The sequence below is a fragment of the Tursiops truncatus genome, chromosome 14 (genome assembly GCF_011762595.2).
Source record: "Tursiops truncatus isolate mTurTru1 chromosome 14, mTurTru1.mat.Y, whole genome shotgun sequence".
NCBI classification, from domain to species: domain Eukaryota; kingdom Metazoa; phylum Chordata; class Mammalia; order Artiodactyla; family Delphinidae; genus Tursiops; species Tursiops truncatus.
In genome coordinates, this window is record NC_047047.1 from 36,141,963 (window position 1) to 36,168,452 (window position 26,490).

General features: G+C 37.1%; 1 protein-coding gene across 14 annotated transcripts in view; it reads left to right on the top strand.

Annotated features, from left to right (window-relative positions):
* Positions 1-26,490, top strand: part of WDPCP (WD repeat containing planar cell polarity effector) — a 384,215-nt gene that overhangs the window by 227,379 nt on the left and 130,346 nt on the right. For 8 of the 14 annotated variants that reach the window (XM_073791318.1, XM_033838711.2, XM_073791325.1 and 5 more), the window contains one exon: positions 12,500-12,602. In XM_073791318.1, coding sequence (XP_073647419.1) covers positions 12,500-12,602 — 103 coding nt within the window. Of the gene's footprint in view, positions 1-12,499; positions 12,603-13,298; positions 17,914-26,490 lie in introns of those variants that run through there. The other 6 variants (XM_073791321.1, XM_073791322.1, XM_073791320.1 and 3 more) reach the window with 3 other exon arrangements.

Below are 26,490 nucleotides of genomic sequence, written 5' to 3' on the forward strand. Positions count from 1 at the left end.
TGAGAGTCCGCCTGCCGATGCAGAGGACACGGGTTCGTGCCCTGGTCCGGGAAGATGCCACATGTTGCGGAGCGACTGGGCCCGTGAGCCATGGCCGCTGAGCCTGCGCGTCCGGAGCCTGCGCTCCTCAATGGGAGAGGCCACAGCAGTGAGAGGCCTGTGTACCGCAAAAAAAAAAAAAAAAGAATCCACCTGCAAGTGCAGGGGACATGGGTTGGAGGCCTGGTCCGGGAAGATCCCACATGCCACAGAGCAACTAAGCCTGTGTACCACAACTACTGGGCCTGCACTCTAGAGCCCACAAGTCACAGCTACTGAGCCCACGTGCCTAGAGCCCATGCTCCACAAGAGAAGCCACTGCAATGAGAAGCCTGTGCACCACAACAAAGAGTAGCCCCCGTTCACCACAACTAGAGAAGGCCCGTGCACAGCAGTGAAGACCCAACGCAGCCAAAAATAAATAAATAAAATTTTTAAAAAAAGATCACCCTGATAAAAAATAACATGTGCCCCCAAATTTAACAACATACTTATTAATAACTCTTTGGCTAAAGGTGATCTCAAAGTGGAAATTGTAACTTAATGGCAATGAAAATATTACATATCAAGGTCTGTGGCTTGCAGCCAAAGCAGTAATACTCAGAAGAAATTTCATAGCCTTAAATTCATTATTTTTTTTAAAAGATTGAAAATAAATGACCTGTGCTTTCATCTCAAGAGAACAAAGACAAATAAATCCAAAGAATGTAGAGAAATGAAATGAATGAAGATAAAAGAATTAAATTTTTTAAAGTAGAATTTCTCAATAAAATCAAAGCCATTTTCTAGAAAAGACCTGTAAGATAATAGTTTAGAAAAATATCATCAAGGCTTAGAAAAAGAAGACAAACACACACACACACAAACTAGGATTGAAAAGGACATAACTACGGCAAAGGAAATTTGTTTTTAAAGAGAAGGATACTATTAATTTTGTTTTGAATTTATTTTTATCATGGATAAAAAACAGAGGGAATAAAATAATGAACTGCCATATACCAATCACCTAACTTCAACAAGTACCTATACATGACCAAACAGTTTTCATTTATATTTCCAACCACCCTACATCCCATTTTGGATTATTTTGAAGCAACGTATTATTTTACTTTAAATGCTTCATTATATATCTCTGAAAGAGAAGTTTTGTTGTTGTTTTTTTTAAAGAAACATCATCACAATACTATTATTAAATCTAAAGAAATCCCTCTTAGTTTCTTATTTTATTTATTTATTGGCTGCATCAGGTCTTAGGTGCAGCACGCAGGATCTTTTGTTGCAGTACACAGGCTTCTCTCTAGTTGTGGCACGCAGGCTTAGTAGTTGTGGCTCACGGGCTCCAGAGTGAGTGGGCTCTGTAGTTGTGGTGTGCAAGCTCCAGAGTGCGTCGGCTTTCTCGTTGCAGCACGCAGGCTCTCTAATTGTGGCGCGCAGGCTTAGCTGCCCTGTGGCATGTGGGATCCTAGTTCCCCAACCAGGGATGGAACCGGCATCCACTGCATTGCAGGGCAGATTCTTAACCACTGGACCACCAGGGAAGTCTCTCCCCTTAGTTTCTTTCTTTTTTTTTTTTTTTTTTAACATCTTTATTGGGGTATAATTGCTTTACAATGGTGTGTTAGTTTCTGCTTTATAACAAAGTGAATCAGTTATACCCTTAGTTTCTTAATATCATCAAATAATCCAATTGATGTTCAGATTTCTCTGTTATCTCCAGAAGTATTTATTTTAAAAAATCTAAAAGGTAGTTGTATCTCAGGATCAACCAGGTCCAACGTTACATTTGGTTGATGTGTCTCAGTGGTTTAAAGTCTATTTTTTTTCTTTTTTGTATTTATTTAAAATTTTATTTATTTATTTATTTATTTATATATATATTTTTTGGCTGTGTTGGGTCTTTGTTACTGCACGTGGGCTTTCTCCAGTTGCAGTGAGCTGGGGCTACTCTTCGTCGTGGTGCGCGGGTTTCTCGTTGTGGTGGCTTCTCTTGTTGCGGAACATGGGCTCTAGGCCCGCAGGCTTCAGTAGTTGTGGCACATGGGCTTAGTTGCTCCACCACATGTGGGATCTTCCCGGACCAGGGATTGAACCCATGTGCCCTGCACTAGAAGGTGGATTCTTAACCACTGCGCCACCAGTAAAGTCCCTCAGTGGTTTATTTTAATCTGACTTCCAGCTTTCTCTCTTTTCCCCACTTGTTTTGCAGTTTTGCTGTTGAATAAACTGAACCATTTGCCGTATAGAGTTTCTCATATTTTGACATGTGCCAACCTCATATCTTTGGAGTGCTTATTAATATGTTCCTCTGTCTCCTGTGTTTCCTGTAAACCATTAGTGCATTTGGGTCTGTTTCAAGTGACCATTTTTTCTCCTGGTTAGGGTCACATCTTCTTAGTCCTTCTCACCAAAAGTGAGGTCATCACTTTCGGTTTTATCCTTCATTTATAGTACATATATATATATATATATATATATATATATATACACACACACACACACACACTATATATATATACTATATATATAGTATATATATATAGTGTATATATATATAAAACTAAAGATGCATATATATTCATCTATATCCCTGTTTTTAAATAAAACTTCTGTTTTAGTGTTTTAGTAGCATATTAAAACATTGTTTGGCAACTTGATGGTTTTTTGTTTTTTCTTAATTTTATTGAAGCATAGTTGGTTTACAATGTTGTGTTAATTTCTGCTGTACAGCAAAGTGATTCAGTTATACATATATTCTTATTCATATTCTTTTCCATTATGGTTTATCACAAGATATTGAATATAGTTCCCTGTGCTATACAGTAGGACCTTGTTCTTTATCCATCCTATATATAATAGTTTGAATCTGCTAATCTCACACTCTCAATCCTTTCCTCCCCCCCACCCCTTGGCAACCACAGTTCTGTTCTCTATGTCTGTAAGTCTGTTTCATAGATTTGTTCTTTTGTGTCATATTTTAGATTCCACATAAAGTGGCATCATATGGTATTTGTCTTTCTCTCTCTGACTTACTTCATTTAGTTTGATAATCTCCAGATCCATCCATGTTGCTGCAAATGGCATTATTTCATTGTTTTTCATGGCTGAGTAATATTCCATTGTGTGTGTGTGTGTGTGTGTGTGTGTGTGTGTAAATATATATATACACATACACGTACGTATACATATATCACATCTTCTTTACCCATTCATCTATCGATGGACATTTAGATTATGTCCATATCTTGACTATTGTAAATAGTGCTGTTATGAACATAGGGGGTGCATGTATATTTCCTAATTATAGTTTTGTCTGGGTATATGCCCAGGAGTGGGATTGCTGGATCATATGGTACCTCAATTTTTAGTTTTTTAAGGAACCTCCATACTGTTCTCCATAGTGGCTGTACCAATTTACATTCCTACCAACAGTGTAAGAGGGTTCCCTTTTCTCCCCATCCTCTCCATCATTTATGATTTGTAGACTTTTTAATTATGGCCATTCTGACTGGTGTGAGGTGGTACCTCATTGCAGTTTCGATTTGCATTTCTCTGATAATCAGCAATGATGAGCATCTTTTCATGTGCCTGTTGGCCATGTGCCTGTTGGGCTTCCTTAGAGAAATGTTTATGTCTTCTGCCCATTTTTTGATTGGGTTGTTTGCTTTTTTGTTATTGCATTGTATGCACTGTTTATATATTTTGGAAATTAAGCCCTTGTCGGTTGCATCATTTGCAAATATCTTCTCCCAGTCTGTAGGTTGTCTTTTTGTTTTGTTTATGGTTTCCTTTGCTGTGCAAAAGCTTAGAAGTTTGATTAGGTCCCATTTGTTTATTTTTGCTTTTATTTCTATTGCCTTGGGAGACTGACCTAAGTAAACACTGGCGTGATTTATGTAAGAGAATGTTGTGCCTATGTTCTCTTCTAGGAGTTTTATGGTGTCATGTCTTATATTTAAGTCTTTAAGCCACTTTGAACTTACTTTTGTGTACAGTGTGAGGGTGTGTTCTAACTTCATTGATTTACATGCAGCTGTCCAACTTTCCCAGAACTACTTGCTGAAGAGACTGTGTCTTCCCATTTGTATATTCTTGCCTCCTTTCTTGAAGATTAATTGAACATAGGTGTGTGGGTCTATTTCTGGGCTCTCTATTCTGTTCCATTGATCCATATGTCTGTTTTTGTGCCAGTATCACACTGTTTTGATTACTCTAGCTTTGTAGTATTGTCTGAAGTCTGGGAGGGTTATTCTTCCTCAGGATTGCTTTGGCAATTCTGGGTCTTTTATGTTTCCATATAAATTTGAGGATTATTTGTTCTAGTTCTGTGATAAATGTCATGGGTAATTTGATAGGGATTGCATTAAATCTGTAGATTGCTTTGGGTAGAATAGTCATTTTAACAATTTTAATTCTTCCAATCTTAGAGCATGGCATATCTTTCCATTTCTTTAAATCATCTTCAATTTCCTTTACTAATGTTTTGTAGTTCTCAGCATATAAGTAAGTCTTCCACCTCCTTGGTGAGGTTTATTCCTAAGTTTTTTTTTTTTAGATGTGATTTTAAAAGGGATTGTTTATTTACATTCTGTTCTGATATTTCACTGTTAGTGTAAAGAAACTCTACTGATTTCTGTATGTTAATCTTGTATCCTGCTACCTTGCTGAATTCATTTATCAGTAGTTTTGTGAGTCTTTAGGGTTTTCTATATATAGTAACTTAATTTTGTTATAATATCCTGGGAATAACTCTGATCATTCTATATAGCAGTATATAAAATGATCAGAAGAATTTTAAAAAGTATGATAATATATACAACAGTGCAATAAACATGAAAACTTAGTTAATGTGAATAAAATGAAAAACTTGAATTGATTAAAATAGATGAATTTAAATAAACCAGTAGCTCCAAGGACAAAATTCAAACAAGCCAAAAATATAACTCCTAAAAAAAGCAGTAGGTTTTATTTATGAATTAAAAACTTAAAAACTTATTCTAACATGAAAATAAGTGTCATTCCAAGTAAATTCTCCATTTGGTAACAAAATCTAAATTCTTTACATATATTTTCACATTTAAAATAATTATTCATTGTTCTTATATAAAAAAGATTATTTATGTAGATACTTATGTAGACATTAAGAACTGATTACTAAAATTTATATTATTAATGTAACTTATGAGATAAATTATTTCATAGACTTCCTTATCTTGAAAGTTACTTTTCCCTCAAATCTACAAATATGATATTTCTAAAATATTAACACATTATCAGAAATATTTTATTCCTAATTCTTAAAACTTCTTATTAACCAGATTTGTCCTATGAAAAGAAATGCTATTTTGAATAAGTACAAAGAGAAGTGTATCAACATTTTACTTTACTTGAAATAAAGCAGCATGAAATTAAATGTTCTGAAAGCAGTTTTGGACAAGGCTTAAAGCTGCAAAGCTTGTAGTTAATGAATTTAAAATTTATATTATCAACTGATTTGAACTAAGTAAAATATTATAGCAGGGAGGGCCAGAACATGGTAGTCTTAAATGTGTAGAAGCTGTTGCATGTCTTTGTAAGTGCTTCTGTTATCTCATACAAACCTATCAATCCCCAGAAGCCTAACAAAAATTAGAAAAGGTTATAACAACATCAATACATTATAATAGTTAAACTTATCTGTCAGTGACTAGTCCAAAGTATGATTTCAAGATGAAAATCTACTCAGGATTTTTTTTTAGCTTTGAATATTTTTTTTTTTTTTTTGGTTTTGCTGCACGGCTTGCACAATCTTAGTTCCCCAACCAGGGACTGATTCCGGGCCCTCAGCAGTGAAAGCATCGAGTCCTAACACTGGACCACCAGGGACTCCTTAGCTTTAAATGCTTTTTGTTGTAAATCTGCATATTCATTATAGTAGTACATTAAATACCACCTGTGAAAGGTAATGAGCTCCCAGGAATAACAAGTCTTTTATTCCAGATCTTAGATGATACAGAGAGAATATGTGTCAATTTTTAAACATGGATCATAGCCAAAGACTCTCAGTGTTTGTCATCTTTTGTTCAGTGGAAGCCAATTTCACTTAATAGTGCTAAAAGATGTTACTAATATAAGTCAGTTTGGCAAACAGTAAATTAAAAATTGTCGCTGAGAATGACAGAAACTAAATAGTTCATTCTTCTGAATATTTTTCTGAAAACTTGCTTCCACATTAGTAACACTTTTATAATAAAACCATTCATAACTAGGTAATCCTGATTGGGTGGCAGTAAAGGTTGGGATTTATCAATATGACACTTTTCAGATCTATTGTCATCTATGTTATCCCTTTAGACCCATTACATGCCATTTTAATCTTATACAATAACTCTCCAAAAAGAGACCAAGGAAACAAAAAAGGACTGTACAACTTACAATGTCTCCTTGTGCCATGTGCCTCCGAGACACGTGATTCTAAACATCTAAGTATGGTATGGTAACACAGTTCACTAGTATGTGAAAACCTTGATGGATGGTCATCAGGGGGTAGATACATGTTTTATGGGGCCTGAAACTTATACTTCTGAAGAAAAATAATTTAATTGACCTAGAGAATATTATGCTTAGTAAAATAAGTCATAGAAAGACAAATACTGTATATTATCACTTAGATATGGAATATAAAAAATAAATATATATAACAAAACAGGATAAGACTCACAGATATAGAAAACAAACTAATGGTACCAGTGGGGAGACAGAAGGGTGGGAGGGTCAAGATAGGGGTATAGGATTAAGATATACAAACCTCTATGTATAAAAAAGATAAGCAACAAGGATATACTGTACAGCACAGGGAAATATAGCCATTATTTTATAATAACTTTAAATGGAGTATAATCTATAAAAATACTGAATCACTATGCTATACACCTGAAAATATTATAATATTGTAAATCCACTATACTTCAATTTAAAAAAGAAAGTTAAAAAAAAAATTTAACATTTCAAGTACAAAAGTAGGTACTGGGAAGGATATGTACAAATAAGAGGCAGAGAAGCTTATGCTTTATAAACTTTGTAGTAAATTTACCTCTGCATCTGGCACGTAGTAAACACTCCATAATTATTTGTGGAATAATTTTTGATTAATAAGTATTAATTAAATTTAAAGTCAAGATGAGAAGGGCATGACTTTCCCAGTAGTGGTCTCTTGCAGTGTATTTAATATATCATTTAACAGTACCTTAGCCTTAGTCTCAACCAGCTTTACTGCATGTCCTGTATTCTTGTATGTGCTGTCCTAATCAAGTAAAAGACATGAAAATGAAATACAAAGCCAAGTGGCTTTTACTTTCTTGACTTATTTAGAATATGACCATTTCCCAGGGGTATATGAACATATTTAACTGTATATATCCAACATTTAAACTAAATTGAAACACTAAAACTATCTAAAAGTTAAAAAATAAATGTATCCAGAGGATAGCCAATTGGGGGGGGGGTGATATAGATACTAGATACTAGATGTCTTTTATCACACTGTAAAGATTCATGCATGAACTGTCTCAAACTGAGAGGTATGGAGTTACAGAAATATACTCTCTACTGCATTTTACTAAAAACTACATTCATATATATGAATAGTGAGAAGGTCCACAGAAATGAAAACCTTCATGGTACAGATATAATATCAACTCAAGAACTGTTAAGCCTTATTACCTTCTTGAAATTAATGACCCCAAATTCCCTGTAACAGTTAAAAAATTAAGAGTAGAAATCACAGAATTAAGAATGAGAGAGAGAGAATATGTTCCAGAAATAATTTGTGGACCACAGATCTCATAGCCAACACTTACATCACTGTTAAACATAAAATACTAACATTAGTAACTCACAAAAAAACTGATATTTTTTATGGGTAACTTTCTTTTTCACTGATTTATATGCCTATATACTAGTGCTATTATATAGTCTTAATGTTAACTAGAATAAGTCTTAGATATTCTTGACCATTTACTTTCACATATGAATTTTAAGATCAACTTGTCAAGTTCCATGAAAAATATTAAGGGATTTTGATTGGAATTCCACTGAATTTTACAGATTATTTGGGGTCAGAATTGATATCTTTATGATGTATAATCTTTTCAGCCATAAGCAGGTGTATATCTGTATTTTAATCAGGTGTTCATTTACGTCACTCAGTAATGGGTGGTAATTTCTTCTTAAATGCATTGTATATCTTTTGCTTATTTTCAGTGAAGAATCACATATAAATTTTGCCAGAGACAAGAAGATAGGAAAAAAAGCTGCCTTAGCTTATTTGTAAGGCTAGTATAACTTTGATACTAGTTGAGGGCTTGTTAGCAGTCAAGTGCAAGTAAAGTGATAGAATTTCTTAAGAACACAGACGCACTTATATAATACTGTACAGCAACTATACCTCAGTAAAAAAAAAACATAAATGCAAAAGTATTAAATAAAACACTAGCAAACTGAATACCGGAGTATATATATTTTTAAATTACTGCTAATTTCTTCATTGAATATAAGGATCTATTATGAAAGTATCATGCCACTCTTGGATTAAAAAAGAAAATCAACATGATTTTTTCAATTGATATACATTTAAGTTGCTTCTGATTTTTTATCGTTGTAAGTACTGCTGTCAGGAATTCCCTGGTGTTCCAGTGGTTAGGACTGCATGCTTTCACTGCCGAGGGCCTGGGTTCAATCCCTGGTTGGGGAACTAGGATGCCACATGCTGCATGGTGCAGCCAAAAATAAAAAAAGATAGTCTCAAAAAAAAAAAAAAGTATTGCTGTCATCACCAATCTTGGACATAAGATTGGTCACATCATTTCCTTAAGAAGATTTTCCAAAAGTATATGTATGCAAATTTGAATTCTGATGTATTACTAAAATATGGAATCATCAAACTTTTTCCATAAAGGACCAAACAGCAAATATTATAAGCTTGTGGGCCAAAAGGAAAAATTGAGGTTATTATTTAGGTACTTGAGAAAACAAATTTCCATAGATTTTTATTGATAAAATTTTAAATGTAATAATTGAGTATGATAGAAAACAAATTTCCACAAATCTTTATTGATAAAATTAAAAATCTATTAATTGAGTACAGTTTTCATAATAAAGTTCTACAGATGTGAATAATGGAATTCTTTTGTGGAGGGATAACATTTCTCTTAATAAGGGTTGAAAGGTGGTTTTCCTTAACAACAAAATCTGTTGCAAATGTTCATCTGTGAATACTGATCTATGATGAGATTTTATGTATTTCAACTTTGCAAATTTCTTTCCTCGTAGATAAGTACTGCCAAATACTGATATCAATCCATGAGCGTATGGTTTAATTGCACATATTCACCGATCAGAAGGCATTTTTACAATTCTATTAGCTAAAGGCTAGACTGCCTTTTAACATGTTACTACATTGCAAATTAATTACTTCCTATTAAAGTTCCTTAATTGCAACATTGGAATATGGACATTATCTTTGCACTTGTATCAAGGTTGAAAAATGCTGCTGTGGACTGAAATACATTGCTGGGAATTTGTATATGAATGGAGATCTCACTTCTTTTTTTAACTTTTGACAGTGCAGGAAGTGTATAACACAGCCTGTAACACAGCCTATTACTTGCAAGTCAAACAACGTTCTCACTGAAATGACTTTATCACAATATAAGTTTCACATATAAGTACTGTTTTGCTTTTAATAGTTTCAGATTGAAACACTTTCAAGTCTTCAGCATAAGGTAATTCCAAAGCCATTCAGAGTTGAGTGGTTGAGCACAGTTCTTCCAACCATTTAAAAATGTAAACACCATTTTCTTTTAAAATTGAAGTATAGATGAGTACGGTATTATATATACAGGTGTACAATATAGCAATTCACAATTTTTAAAGGTTATACTCCATTTATAGTTATAAAATATTTGCTATATTCCCTGTGTTATACAATATACCCTTGTAGCTTAATTTATACCTAATAATTTGTACCTCTTAATCCCTTATGCCTATAATGCCCTTTCTTCCCTCTCTACTGGTTTGCTCTTTATATCTGTGAGTCTGCTTCTTTTCTGTTATATTCACTAGTTTGTTGTATTTTTTAGATTCCACATGTGATATCATACAGTACTTGTCTTTCTCTGTCTGACTTATTTCACTTAGCATAATGACAAAACCAAAAAACCTACTGAATGGGAGAAAATACTTGCAAACAATATGATAAGGGGTCAATATCCAAAATATATAAATAGTTCATACAACTAATCATCAAAAAACAAACAACCTGGTTAACAAAATGGGCAGAAGAACTGAATAGACATTTTTCCAAAGAGGAAATGCAGATGGCTAACAGGCACATGAAAAGATGCTCATCATCACTAATCATCAGGGAAATGCAAATCAAAACTACAATGAGATATCACCTCACACCTGTCAGAATGGCTGTCATCAAAGAGAACATAAATGACAAATGTTGGCAAGGATGTAGAAAACAGGGAACCTTCATACACTGTTGGTGAGAATGTAGACTGGCGCAGCCACTGTGGAAAACAGTATGGAGGTTTCTCAGAAAACTAAAAGTAGAACTACCATATGACCCAGGAATTCCACGCCTGAGTGTATATGTGAAAAAAACAAAAGCACTAATTCGAAGAGATACATGCACCCCAGTGTTCATAGCAACATTATTTACATTTGCCAAGATATGGAAGCAACCTAAGTGTCCATCAACAGATGAGTGGATAAGGAAGATTGTGGTACATATCAGGCTTCCCTGGTGGTCCAGTGGTTAAGAATCTCCCTGCCAATGCAGGAGACATGGGTTCGAGCCCTGGTCCGGGGAGATCCCACATGCCGCAGAGCAACTAAGCCCGTGTGCCACAACTACTGAGACTGTGCTCTAGAGCCCTTGAGCCACAACTACTGAAGCCCGGGCACCTAGAGCCCATGCTCCGCAATAAGAGAAGCCACCACAATGAGAAGCCCATGCACTGCAACGCAGAGTAGCCCCCGCTCGCTGCAACTAGAGAAAGCCCACGCGCAGCAGCGAAGACCCAACGCAGCTGAAAAAAAAAAAGTCATAAAAAAAAGCACACACACACACACACACACACACACACTGGAATACTACTCAGCCATAAGTAAGAGTGAAATTTTGCCATTTGCAGCAACATGAATGGACCTGGAGGGCATTATGCTAGGTAAACACCGTTCTTTACTCAAGGGCTGTACAAAAGGCAGGCTATATTTGGCTTATAGGCCATAGTTTACTGACCCCTGCTCTGTAAAGTCTATATTCCCAGTAAATGTAATAAGTGCCTGTTTCCCCCCAAATTTTGCAACCAGTAAGTAATAACTTTAAAAAATCTGTCCAGTTTGAAATTACATTTTTTCAACTTTGAACATTAGGACAGTGAAATACCTTTTCATGATTATAGGCCATTTATATTTCATCATTGAAAACTTGTTGTTCATGTTCTTTTTCCATTTTTATTGCAATAAAATTCTCATTCCAACAGTCACCCTGTGTACCAAAAAGAGTTCAAAGTCCTTTTTAGTGGCTCTGTCTACTTCTTTAGAATTATTTTCCACTGCATTCTCCCACACAACCAACATTCCTTCCGTATTGAAAGACCTGCCATTGCTTGATAGAACTGTGTTTTCTCAAGCTTCTCTATGTATGTGCACCAGGTATCATTCATTTTCTGTTGCCTTTTCTCCATTTTCCCTTCTACTATAACTCTTATTTATCCTTCAAGATGCAGATCAAGGATCAGTTCCTCCTCTTTGGTTCTACACCATTCTTAACTCTGCCATAAAACCTATTACACTATGTTACTAACTGTTGTTTACAGTTGTCTTTCTCCCTACTGGGCTGAAAGCTTGTTGAGAAACAGTATTGTAATTGATCTCTCTTTTCACAACTTAATAGGCACTGATTATTTGTTGACTGAATAAGTTCAAGATGATAGTAGTGTTAATAATATTAATAAAGTAACATGTGCCAGACACATAAATATCAGAGACAAATTTGTACAATAGTATTCCTTATAAAATGCTTATCATAATGAACAATTGAATTTTGAAGAAGCTATCTCAGATAGTAAAATTTCATTAAAGAAAATAGCCACTAAGATTTTTATTCCCTGACAAAACTAAGTACATCAAACATTGGATTTAAAAGCTTGTTTTTTTCCCTAAAGACTTAATTTATTTAAATAACTGCCACTAGTTATAGCTATGATTTCCAATTCAAGAAAATTTGCTTGTATTAGAAAACTGAGAAAATTAAAATACAAAATTTTTGTATTTTATCATCAGCCATGTCTGTTTTGTAATCTATTTTTGTTACTGTTTTGAAAGAACAGTAAGTTCTTTCTTTCAAAATCTCCTTTGTAACTTGACTAAGATACATTTTGGATTAATCTTTTATCTTGCTTTATTTCCAAAGGACATCCATTACCTTGCACTAGAAAAGGGCGAATTGGCACTAGCTGAAGTGGCAAGAAAGAGAGCTAGTGACATTGATGCAGAATCAATAACCTCTGGAGTTGGTAAGATTTAATGCTGTTTTTTTAAAGTGCTTTTTATTTTAATCAATACTTATTCAGTATCACTTGTATTTACATTTGTAGGGCATGGCTGGTTAATTTGAATTATTTTCTTTGTGAAGACAGTGTCTTTTTTTAGAAAAAACAAGAATTAAGCCTGGGTAAATAGTACAATATGGATATTTAACTTGGAATTGTGTTAATATGCAAATTAATAATCAGTAATTAATAACTACTTAGCAAAAAGTTAAAAAGTCACTGTTCTTTTCATAAGATTTTAAGGAAAACAGTTTATTATTATTAGTGCTATTATTAAAATTAACCAACACAGGAACTTATATAATCCTTTATTTTTATACATAGACATGTCACATCTCAGAAGAATTCCCTCCTATATCAGACAAAGTACTTCACGTGAAATTTAGGTTTGATGGGTGATTTTTTTTTTTAATTTAGAAGCCACTAGATTCATTTTACTGTGAGTCTTCCAAAGAAGATAAATCAAAAGCCTAAATTGAATCTAAAAGTCCATTCAAAACTTTATAATATAGAAAAATGATGTCTTTAAAAACTATAATAATATCAGCATGAGTTTCCTTTTTCTAAACTCAATTTATCCTAATGTCACCAACTCTGAAAGTACTGATCTCTGGACATCCCAATTTTTATTGTTCCTGGTATTTCCTATTCCTAAATTAGGCAGAGGACCCTCAGAAATTGTAATAGAATTTATTTCTTCATGGAACTCCTATAAAACAAAGAAGTTTCAGTAAGGTTTCCACTTGGTAAGTTGCTTGAAAATATTATAACATTGATTATCCATTGATGGATCATCTTGTGCTTTGTTTTTGTAATGTTGGCAGCCAAAAGGAGCAATTGTTGGCTTCTCTCTAACATCACCACCAGAGATCCCAGTCTTCCAGTTGGTACTGAAGGACTCAAAACCATACTACCAGGGTAGCTCTAAAGCTGAATACCAAAGCTGACAGTTGTTTACCAGAAAGATGATTTTGTTCTCCCTCCCCCACCCTGAAAAAGTTCCAAACTGATCAAACCCAAAAGATGCGTAGACCACTTTCAAATCTTCATTCCTAATGGATAAAGGATATTCAATATTAATATAATATTAGATAAGAGTAACTTCAGTTGACCTATCAGTGTATATTGTTACTTGCTAAGGATAGTGATGTGCATCCCAATAAAAACAATAATAGCTAATATTTACTGAATGCTTACTGTGGGCCATGTACTATTCTGTTAACTACATTTACTAATTTAAGCCTCACCGTAATTCTTTGAGGCAGGTACAATTTATATTTGTGATAAGTCACTTATAACTAAATAATGAAATCATACCCTATTAATAGGAATTGCTGTGTTACATCATGGGGATACAAACATCCTCCATCCCCATCCCTCTTGCCATTTAGGAAACACAGTAGGAGGTTAATTCATAGCAAATTTTATCAGAATTTTCCTTAGTTGTCATGTACACTGCCTTTTCCACCAGGGTTTCAGATATAATGGAGGCAATTTTTGCATTTTAAAGCTATTTAAATTTACTAAGAGTGAAAAGGAATATGAAGAGATTACCACGAAATTTCAGAAAAATGAAGAAACTCCACTATTCACCAAAATGCATCCTGTGCCCTGTGTATATTTTGATCAGGTTACCTAGGCCAGCTGATAATTCCTAGCCAAAGAGTTTGGTGTTCCCCCTTTGAGCCCTGCCTCATTTCTAGTAAATACCTTTTTTTCACTGAAACCCTGTTACTCCCCATTTCTCAGCTTTTTTTCAGGCCTTATCCTATGGCTTTGATTACTATCTCTTGTCAAAGATCCATTTAATAACAACAGTAACTATCAAGAGGTAAACAGCTTAGATAAATGTTCTACTCCACTTTTGTTCCAGAAAACTGGGGTGGCTCTCACTTATATTTAGCAGACAGAAAAAACGAATCAGCAAACTTTAAGATACAACATTTAGAATCATTGAGTCTGAGGAGCAAAAGGAAAAAAGATTAAGTGAAATGGGCCTAAAGGACTTATGGGACACTCTCAAGCATACCAACAACTATGGGAGTCTCAGAAAGACAAGTGAGAAAGAGACAGAGAGACTATTTGAAGAAATAATGACCGGAAGCTTCCCAAATTTGAGGAAAGAGATGGATCTACAAATCCAACCTCAGTGAACTCCAAATACAATCAACCAGGAGAGAGACCCATGCTAGGACAAATTATAATCAAACTATCAAAAGCTTTTCAGCTTGAAAAAAGCATCTTGAAAGCAGCAAGAGAAAAGCAACTTATCATATACAAGGTATCCTCAATAATATTATTAGCAAGTTTCTAGTAGAAACCTTGGAGGCCTGAGGCAATAAAATGACATATTTAAAGGGCTGAAACAAAAAAGAATGTCAATGGAGAATTCTATATCCAGCAAAACTTTCCTTCAAAAATGAGGCAGAAATTTAGACATTCCTAGCTAAATAAAAGGTGAAGGAGTTCATTACCTTCCCTAAAAGTAATGCTAAAGGGAGTCCTACAGGTTGAAATGAAAGGATCGTAGACAGCAACTTGAATCCATATGAAGAATGTAAAGATCTCCAATAGAGATTAATACATGGACAAATATAAAAACAATTATTATTATAATATTTTACTACACTTTTTATTTTCAACAGGAATTAAAAGACAAATGCATAGAAAATAATTATAAATCTGTTAGTAGGTACACAGTATATAAAGATGTAATTCATGACCTCAATAACATAAAGTTGGAGCACAGGAACACAACTTAAGGTAACTTGGTATCCATTCAAATTAGATTATTATAATTTAGGATGTTATCATGTAATCCCCATAGTAACTACAAAGAAAATAACTATAGAATATACACAATGGAAATTCAGACGTTTCACTACAAAATATCAACTAAACACAAAAGAAGGCAGTAATGGAGGAAATTAGGAGGAAAAAGGCTATAAGGGGGAAAAAGGCTTTAAGACATACAGAAATTAAATAACAAAATGGGAGAAGTCCTTCCCTATCAGTAGTTATTTTAAATATAATGGAATAAACTCTCCAGTCAAGTCTGCACAGAGCAAAGAGGTTGTAGGTAGGACTTGACTGGTGAGTTTATGTGGGTGAGGATAAGTGAAAGACACCCATCTCAAAATAGCTAAAGTAAAAATAGGAATGTCATTGGCATCATGGGATATATGCTAGTACCAAAGGATAGGAATACAGGTGTAACTGAGACATAGCTGTAACCAGAAACTTAAAAGCTGTTTGGACTTTCTTCAATATTTTCTTTCTCCAAAGACCATTTTCGTCTTCTCAAGTTTTTAAGGCAGTAAGCAAGTTTGCCAGTAGGACTCAAACTCTGCATCCTTTAGTTGAGGCATGCAGAGGGAAAAATTATTCTCATTCTTGTTCCAGAATTTCCAGAGAAGGACTTTGATTCAGCTGGTTTCCTTACCCAAGTTGTTCCCATCAACTATGGCCAGAGGGCTGGGTCACATAGCTCCAAGAAAAAGGCTCCCACAATTGGATATGATATGGGGGTCAGTTTTTAGGACAAGGGTATTAGGCAGATAATCCTATAGACATCTACTTCAGAGGTAAAGGAAAGAACCAAACATGACTCCATCCTGCAGGCCAGCAAGATCACCTTTAAAAGAAAGAAAATAGGTGTACTTTCAGGTATTCTGATTCAAGGCTCTTAGAGGACAAGCTGTCCCACAATCATTTGAATATCTAAGACAAGGGAAGGATCAGCACCGTATATCAGGATTTGAGCTGAAGAGACTTCCAAGGAAAGAAATAAAGAGTGAGAAATAAAGGATACAGAACCTTGGGGAAACAAACACATAGAGCTGTTCTACTACCCATTCACTCGCTCCTCAAACCATGCCTATATGGCTGCTATCAAATTATTCCACCAAAACAGTTTTCACAATGTTACAGTGACTCCCCTCTCCCTATCCCACCATGACAGTAAATTGAGTAGGCATTTTTAAGTCCTCAACTTATATAACCTTTACAACAGTAGTTAAATATTATTCACTACTCCCTCCATGTCGAAATTTTCTTCTTGTGATTTCTCTGACATCATTCTTGCATGATTTTCTTCCTAACATTTTTCCAGCCATTCCTTCTCAGTTTCCTTTATTGCTTTGTCTTTATCAGACTTCTGTAAATTAACCAAATGCAGCAATCTGGGGAGGGTTTCAAGAAAAACAACTGAATTTCATGTAAGAACAGCAAGTTCTATAGTGTTGTTGGGTTTTTTTAAATATTTATTTATTTTGGCTGCACTGGGTCTTAGTTGCAGCATGTGGGATCTTGTTGCGGCCTGTTTAGTTGTGGCAGGTGGACTTCTTAGCTGTGGCATGGGAACTCCTAGTTGCAGCATGCATGTGGGATCTAGTTCCCTGACCAGGGATTGAACCCAGGCCCCCTACATTGGGAGCATGGAGTCTTACATACTGGACTTCCAGGGAAGTTCTTTGTAGTGTTTTAACTTGCCCTTTTCCCATCTGCCCCACCACCCAGCTCCACAGTAGCCTTGAAAACCACAGCCCATAATCCAGGTGAAAATCAGCAGCTCCAGGAGCCAGCAGAGAGTAAAGAACAGTATTGGAGGTCCTTCAAAGTCCCAATCCCAGATAACTATCATTATTTGACTGATGGTTCCTTGGAAGACCTCTTGTGTAAGCCTTTCTTTATTTGACCTGATTGGAAGCTCACTCTTTGTGAAAAAGCCTTTTCCCCAGGGTGCTTTGTGGAAAACTATTAGAGGCAGTTGTTTAAGATTTTGGCTGCCTGAGAAGGTAAATAAGTACTGGGGCAAACAATAAGCCAACCAAAAAGCTAAAAAGGAAATTCTAGAGAATAAGATATCCATAGGAGATTTGAAAAGCTCGAAAATCTTTCTGGGACTCTGTATACTACTGTGTGCATGCCCGGGACTGTGTGCATTCTTAGGAAATACATGAGATGGTCACCTGAATTCTCCCCTCTGGCTGATCTGGAGGCTCTATGCATGCAAGCAGTGGAGGCTAAAGCTGAGTTGTAAAATGCCTAGCTGAGCATTCAAGGGGTTCCCTAAAACACAGAACCCCCACCCAAAAAGATTCCAAGATAGGATTCTAGGATTAAAAATCTTTATCCAATCTGTAGATGACTATTTAGGTAACTGAAAAGAGATTTCAGTGGCTGCACACAACAAAGGATATACACTTTACAGAATTAGTTCAAAAGTTACCAAACAACAAATAGCAACAACAAACCTTGAAGAAGAGTGATTTACAGAGTTGCCACATTATATTTAAATATATTAATATATTTAACATTTACACATTTATTAAATATTTATAATATTTAAACATATTACTTAAATGCAGTTTTTCAACAAAATTTTGTTTTTTTAATTAAATTTAATTTTTATTTTATATTGCAGTATAGTTGATTTATAATGTTGTATTAGTTTCAGGTGTACAGGAAAGTGATTCAATTATAAACCTACATATATCCATTCTTTTTCAAATTCTTTTCCCATATAGGTTATTACAGAATATTGAATAGAGTTCCCTGTGCTATACAGTATGTCCGTGTTGATTACATATTTTATATATAGTGGTGTATATATTAACCCCAAATGCACAAGATTTTTATGTATTAATTTTGTATCCTGAAACTTTACTGAATTTATTGATGAGCTCTAGTAGTTTTCTGGTAACGTATTAGGACTTTCTATGTGTAGTATCATGTTATCTGCAAAGAGTGGCAGTCTTATTCTTCTTTTCCAATTTGGTTTCCTTTTGTTTCTTTTTCTGTTGTTTTTGTTTTTGTTTTTTTGTGGTACGTGGGCCTCTCACTGTTGTGGCCTCTCCCATTGCGGAGCACAGGCTCTGGACGCACAGGCTCAGCGGCCATGGCTCACGGGCCCAGCCACTCTGCGGCATGTGGGATCTTCCCGGACCAGGGCACGAACCCGTGTCCCCTGCATTGGCAGGCGGACTCTCAACCACTGCACCACCAGGGAAGCCCCTCTTTTTCTTCTTTGATTGCTGTGTCTAGGACTTCCAAAACTATGTTTAATAGAAGTGGTGAGAGTAGACATCTTTGTCTTGTTCCTGTTTCAGTTTTTCACCATGGAGAATGATGTTAGCTGTGGGTTTTTCATATATGGCCTTTTTTATGTTAAGGTAAGTTCCCTCTATGCCCACTTTCTGGAGAGTTTTTTCATAAGTCATTGCTGAATTTTATCAGAAGCTTTCTCTGCATCTATTGAGATGATTATATGGTTTTTATTCTTCAGTTTGTTAATGTGGTGTATCATATTTATTGATTTGTGGATGTTGAAGAATCGTTGCATCCCTGCGATAAATCCCACTTGATCATGGTGTATGATGCTTTTAATGTATTCGGTTAGAATTTGGTTTGTTAGTATTTTGTTGAGGATTTTTGCATCTATGTTCATCAGTGGTATTGGCCTGTAATTTTCTTTTTTGTGGTATCTTTCTTTTTTTCTGCGGTACGCGGGCCTCTCACTGTTGTGGCCTCTCCCGTTGCGGAGCACAGGTTCCGGACACGCAGGCTCAGCAGCCATGGCTCACGGGCCCAGCCGCTCCACGGCATGTGGGATCTTCCCAGACCAGGGCACGAACCCATGTACCCTGCATCGGCAGGTGGACTGTCAACCACTGCGCCACCAGGGAAGCCCTTTTTTGTGGTATCTTTGGTTTCAGTATCAGGGTGGCAGTGGCCTCATAGAATGAGTTTGGGAGTGTTCCTTCCTCTGCAATGTTACCTCTTCTCTAAATGTTTGATAGAATTTGCCTGTGAAGCCATCTGATCCTGGACTTTTGTTTGTTGGAAGTTTTTAAATCAACAGTTTCAATTTCAGTACTTGTAATTGGTTTGTTCATATTTTCTATTTCCTCCTGGTTCAGTCTTGGAGGGTTGTACCTTTCTAAGAATTTGTTCATTTCTTCTAGGTTGTCGATATATAGTTGCTTGTAGTCTCTTATGGTCCTTCGTATTTCTGTGGTGTCTGTTGTAACTTCTTTTTCACTTCTGATTTTATTGATTTGAGCCCTCTCTTTTCTTCTTCATGAGTCAATTTTGTTTATCTCTTCAAAGAACCAGTTTTTAGTTTCATTGATCTTTTCTACTGTTTTATTCTTCTCTATTTCATTTATTTCCGCTGTGATCTTTAATGATTTCTTTCCTTCTACTAACTTTGTGTTTTGTTTGTTCTTCTTTCTCTAGTTACTTTAGGTGTAAGGTTAGGTTATTTATTTGAGATTTTTCTTCTTTCCTGATATAAGATTGTATTGCTATAAACTTCCCTCTTAGAACTGTTTTTGCTGCATCCCATAGTTTTGGATTGTCGTGTTTTCATTGTCATTTGTCTCTAGGTATTTTTTAGTTTCCTCTTTGATTTATTCAGTGATCCATTGGTTGTTTAGTAACATATTGTTTAACCTCCACGTGCTTGTGTTTTTTTACTTTTTTGCTTGTAATTGATTTCTAATCACATAGCACTGTGGTTGGAAAAGGTGCTTGATGTGATTTCAATTTCCTTAAATTTACCGAGGCTCACTTTGTGGCTCAGCATGTGATCTATCCTGGAGAATGTTCCATTTGCACTTGAGAAGAATGTGTATTCTGTTGCTTTTGGATAGAATGTTTTATAAATAACAATTAAGTCCATCTGATCTAATATGTTCCCTGTTGATTTTCTGTCTGGAAGAGCTGTCCATTGATGTAAGTGGGTGTTAAAGTACTCTACTATTATTGTGTTACTGCTGATTTCTCCTTTCATGGCTGCTAGCATTTGCCTTATATATTGAGGTGCTCCTATTTTGGGTGCATATATATTTACAATTGTTATATTTGCTTCTTGTATTGATCTCTTGATCATTTTGTAGTGTCCTTGTCCCTTGTAACAGTCTTTATTTTAAAGTCTATTTTGTCTGATATGAGTATTGCTACTCCTGATTTCTTTTGATTTCCATTTGCATGGAATATCTTTTTCCATCCCCTCACTTTCAATCTGTATGTGTCCCTAGATCTGAAGCGGGTCTCTTTTAGACAGCATCTATACGGGTATTGTTTTTGTATCCATTCAGCAAGCCTGTGTCTCTTGGTTGGAGCATTTAATCCATTTACATTTTAGGTAATTATCCATATGTATGTTCTTATTGCCATTTTGTTAATTTTGGATTTGTTTTTGTAGGTCTTTTTTCTTTGCTTCCTCTTTTGTTCTCTTCTCTTGGGATTTGATGACTATTTCTAGTATTGTGTTTGGATTGCTTTTTCTTTTTTGTGTATCTGTTGTAGATTTTTGGTGTGCAGTTCCATATAGCAGTCTACATATATACAAGATTATTTCAAGTTGCTGCTCTCTTAATTTCAAAGGCATTTCCAATATCCTGCATTTGTACTGTCCTCACGATTGCTGGTTTTGATATTATATTTGTGTGTGGAGTCTTTCCTACCTTTAGCTTTCCCATTCGTAATTTTCTTGTTTCTGATTGTGGCCTTTTCTTTTCCACCTAGAGAAGTTCCTTTAGCATTTGTTGTAAGGCTGGTTTGGTGATGGTGAATTCTCTTAGCTTTTGCTTGTCTATGAAGCTTTTAATTTCTGTCAAATCTGAATGAGAGCCGCCTCGCTGGGTAAAGTATTCTTGGTTGTAGGAGTTTCCCTTTCATCACTTTTAATATATGGTGCCACTCCCTTCTGGCCTGCTGAGTTCCCACTGAAAAATCAGCTGATATCCTAATGGGGATTCCGTTGTATGTTGTTTGTTGCTTCTGCCTTGTTGCTTTTAATATTTTCTCTTTGTCTTTAATATTTTTTAGTTTGATTAATATGTCTTGGAATGTTCCTCCTTGAGTTTATCTTGCCTGGGACTCTGTACTTCCTGGACTGGAGTGAGTCTTTCCTTTCCCATGTTAGGGGAGTTTTCAGCTGTAATCTCTTCAGATATTTTCTCAGGCCCTTTCTCTCTGTATTCTCCTTCTGGGACGCCTATAATGTGAATGTTGGTGTGTTTAATGTTATCCCAGAGGTCTCTGAGACTGTCCTCATTTTTTTCCATTCCTTTTTCTTTATTCTGTTCTGTAGCAGTGATTTCCACCACTCTGTCTTCCAACTCACTTATTCGTTTTTCTGCCTCATTTATTCTGTTGATTCCCTGTAGTATATTTTTCATTTCGGTTATATTGTTCATCTCTGTTTGTTTGTTAAGTCTTCTAGTTTGTTTTTTTTGTTTGTTTTTTTTTTTACTGTGTTGCGTCTTTGTTTCTGTGCGAGAGTTTTCTCTAGTTGTGGCAAGCGGGGGCCACTCTTCATCGCAGTGCGCGGGCCTCTCACTTTGGCAGCCTCTCTTGTTGCAGAGCACAGGCTCCAGACACGCAGGCTCAGTAGTTGTGGCTCACGGGCCTAGTTGCTCCACGGCATGTGGGATCCTCCCAGACCAGGGCTCGAACCTGTGTCCCCTGCACTAGCAGGCAGATTCTAAACCACTGCACCACCAGGGAAGCCCCTAGCTCTTTGTTAAACATATCTTGTATCTTCTTGGTTTGTACCTCCATTCTTTTTCCGAGATCTTGGATCATGTTTACTATCATTACTTGGAATTCTTTTTCAGGTAGATTGCCTATCTCCACTTCACTTCACTTGTTGTTCTGGGCTTTTATCTTGTTCCTTTGTCTGGACCATAGTTCTCTGTCGTTTCATTTTGTCTAACTTTCTGTGTTTGTGGTTTCCTTTCCACCGGCTGCGGAGTTGTAGTTCCTATTCTTTCTGGTGTTTGCCTCCTGTTGGGTGAGGTTGGTTCAGGGGCTTGTGCAGGCTTCCTAGTGGGAGGGACCGATGCCTGCCCACTGGTGGGTGGAGCTGGGTCTTGTCCCTCTGGTGGTCATGGTCATGTCAAGGGGTGTGTTTAGAGGTGGCTGTGAGCTCAGTACAACTTAGGCAGCCTGTCTGCTGATGGGTGGGGCTGTGTTCCCACCCTGCTGGTTGTTTGGCCTGAGGTGTCTCAGCACTGGAGCTGCAGGCTGTTGGGTGGGGCCAGGTCTTGGTGCCAAAATGGCAACCTCCAGGAGAGCTCACACCCATCAGTATTCCCTGGGACCTCCGCCACCAGTGTTCTTGCCCCCACAGTGAGCCACAGCTGACCCCTGCTTCCCCAGGACACTTTCCAAGACCTGCAGGTGAGTTTAGCCCTGGCTCCTGCTTTGTGTGGGTCCCTGTACATGTGAAACCTTGTGTGCGCCTTCAAGAGTGGTGTCTCTGTTTCCCTCAGCCCTGTGGAACTCCTGCATTCAAGGCCCACTGGCCTTCAAAGCCAAATGCTCTAGCCTAAATCCTCAGGCTGGGGAGCCTGACATGTGGCTCAGAACTCACTCCTGTGGGACAACCTCTGTGATATATTTTCCAGTTTGTGGGTCGCCCACCCGGTGGGTATGGGATTTCATTATATCATGAAAGCACCCCTCCTACCATCTCGTTGTGGTTTCTTCTTTGTCTTTGGATGTAAATATCTTTTTTGGTAGGTTCCAATCTTTTTTGTCGGTGGTGGTTTAGCAGTTAGCTGTGATCTTGATGTTTTCATGAGAGGGTGAGCTCAAGTTCTTCTACTTTGCCATCTTGTCCACAATCAAGGGGCTGCTTTTAGTTTAGATTCTTTATGCCTCCTTCCTCAGCATGTGCTGGCTGTTATCCCCTTGAAATGGGGGTGTACAGGTGTGGTGGCCTGTGCATGCTCCCAGGATGGCACGTACAGCACCCTGCACCTGTGCCCACATCTCTTAGTGGAAGCGGCTGCCTGCGCACTCCCACAACAGCAGGGGCAGTGATTGGCACCTGTTCTCATGTCTCTTGGTGGTGGTGGCAGCTCACACACTCCCAGGACAGTGAGGGCAGTGACTAGCGTCTTCTTGTGGGTCTCAAAGCAGCAGCGGTGGTCCGTGCACTCATGGGACAGTGGGGGTAGTGATTGGCACCTACTTGCAGGACTCTTAGCGGAGGTGGCAGCATATGCCCATCTCTGGAACCCAGGATGGCATTGGTGGCTTGCACCCACCCCTGGAGCTCATGTAGATGGTGTCCTGTTGCCTGAGAGTGAACACAGAGAAAGAGGCTCCTATGGAGGTCCCACTCCTACCCCTCTCCCTTGCACCCCCAATGGAGCCTTGCCTCTTTGGTGGGCCCCAGCTTCTTCCGAGTGTACCCTCAGTTGCCACACTCCAGCCTCTTCTGGCTGTGTCCGCACAGCCAACTGTGGTCCTCTCCCAGGTCTGAGCTCCAAAGCCTGAACTTCAGCACCCAGCCCCTACCTGCACCAACGGTTGAGCGTCTGAGGCTGAGGAGCACAGGGTGGCAGTACCAACCGTTTCTGCATGTCATTCTTCATTTTGCCTACAGCAAACTGGTTGCTACGCTCTCCTCTGAGGCTCCAAAGCTACTCTTCCATCCAGGCTGATCTCCCCACCAGTTAGGGGACTTCCCAGGGTGCAGGAACCTGTCCTCCTCCACAGCTCCATCCCTGGGGCACAGGTGCTATCCTGATTCCTTTCGCTCTTTTTCTTTTGTCCTACCCAGTTATGTGGAGGTTTTCTTGCCCTTTCGGAAGTTTGAGGTCTTCAGCCAGCATTCAGTAGATGTTCTGTACAAATCATTCCACTTGTAGATGTATTTTTTATGTATTTGTCGGAGGCAGTAAGCTCCACTTCCTGCTCCTCTGCCATCATGATCCCCCCTTAACACAATTTTGAACAAAAAATGATAAGACATTTAATGAAATAAAGTATGACCCATAAACATTAAAAAAAAAAAAAAAAAAACAATCAGTAGAAACAGCCTCTGAGGAAGCCCAGATGTCGGACTTTAATAAACAGAGGCTAAATTGAATCCATAGCACTTGGTATAGACCTTTGCACAATAAGTAACTGAATAAGTATTTGTTGAATGAATGAATACAGGAGTGCATGAGGAAAGAGTTATAATACAAAATTAAAATGGAAAAAAAAGGAAAAGTAGAAAATTTTAAAAGTCAGTGAGCAGATGGGTTTTCAGGGGAAGAAAGCCTTTTAAGCATAGATTATTTGTATATCCCTGTACCAATCCACACTGTCTTTCGTCAAAAATTGTGTAAGAAATACCTAATAGATATCTCCCCCCACCTTGTTTTTCTTCAAAATTTCCTTAGCTGTTCATGTGCTATGCTCTGCCATATGAGCTTCACTGAGAATTACTTTGTCAAGTTTCATGAAAACTTCATGGGTATTTTAAGTGAAATTGCATAAAGCTAATATTGTCATCCTTACAGTACTGAATATTCCTGTCATGAATGTGGCATACTCTCCTTTTATCAGGTCTTTGACCGTCTTTAATGATGTTCATTAATTTCTCATAATTGTTCTGCACATCTTTTATTAATATTTATTCCTATGAACTTATTTTCTGTTGATAGTTTTTTTATTGATTTTCAACTTTAATGAGATATAATTGACATATAACACTGTGTAAATTAAGATGCACAGTGTGTTTTTGATACACTTATATATTGCAATATGATTACCACCATAGTGTTGGCTAACACCTCCATCACATCAGATAATTACCATTTCTTTTTTGTTGTGAGAATAAACTCTACTCTCTTAGTGTTTTTTTGTTTTGTTTTGTTTTGTTTTTGCAGTACGCGGGCCTCTCACTGTTGTGGCCTCTCCCATTGTGGAGCACAGGCTCCAGATGAGCAGGCTCAGCAGCCATGGCTCACGGGCCCAGCCGCTCCGCAGCATGTGGGATCTTCCTGGACCGGGGCACGAACCCATGTCCCCTGCATTGGCAGACAGACTCTCAACCACTGTGCCACCAGGGAAGCCCCACTCTTAGTGATTTTTAATAAAGCAATACGGTACTGTTAACTATAATCACAGTGCTGTGTGTTAGGTACCCAGAACTTATTCATCTTATAACTGGAATTGTGTACCTTTTGACCAACATCTCCCCAATTCCCTTACCCCTCAGCCCCTGGTAACCACCACTGTATTCTACTTCTACAAGATCAGCTTTTTATGATCCACATATAAGCGGTATTAAGTACTATCTGTCTTCCTCTGTCTCACTTATTTAACATAATGCTTTCAAGGTCTATCCAAATGTCACAAATGGCAGGATTTCCTTCTCCTCATGGTTGAAGAATATTCCATTGTATGTAGTTATATACACACACAGCCCCTTCTTTATCCACTCATCCATTGAGGTTGTTTCTGTGTCTTGGTTATTGTGAACAATGCTGCAGTAAACAAGGGAGTGCAGGTATCTTTTCAATATCCATTTAATGGCCTTTGTAAATATACCCGGATGTGGAATTTCTGGATTGTATGGTAGTCCTATTTGTAATTTTTTGAGGAACTTCCATACTGTTTTCCATATTGCCTGTACCAGTGTACATTCTCACCAACAGTGCACAAGGGTTCTCGTTTCTCCATGTCATCACCAACACTTATTATCTCTTCTCTTTTTGATGATAGCCATTCTAAAAGGTGCAAGATGATAACTCATTGTGGGTTTGATTTGCATTTTCCCTGGTTAAAAGTAGTGTTGAGCACCTTTTCGTGAACATGTTGGCGATCTGTATGTCTCGCTAAGAAAAATGCCTATTCAGGTCTTCTGCCGATATTTTCAATTGTTTTTACTGTTTCTTTTGCCGCACAGAAGCTTTTAAGTTTGATGTAGTTCCACTTATTTATCTCTGTCGCTCGTGCTTTTGCTGTCATTTCAAAAATAATCATTGCCAAGACCAGTGTCACAGAGCTTTTTCCCTATGTTTTCTTCTAGGAGCTTTATGTTTGCAGGTCTTATGTTTAA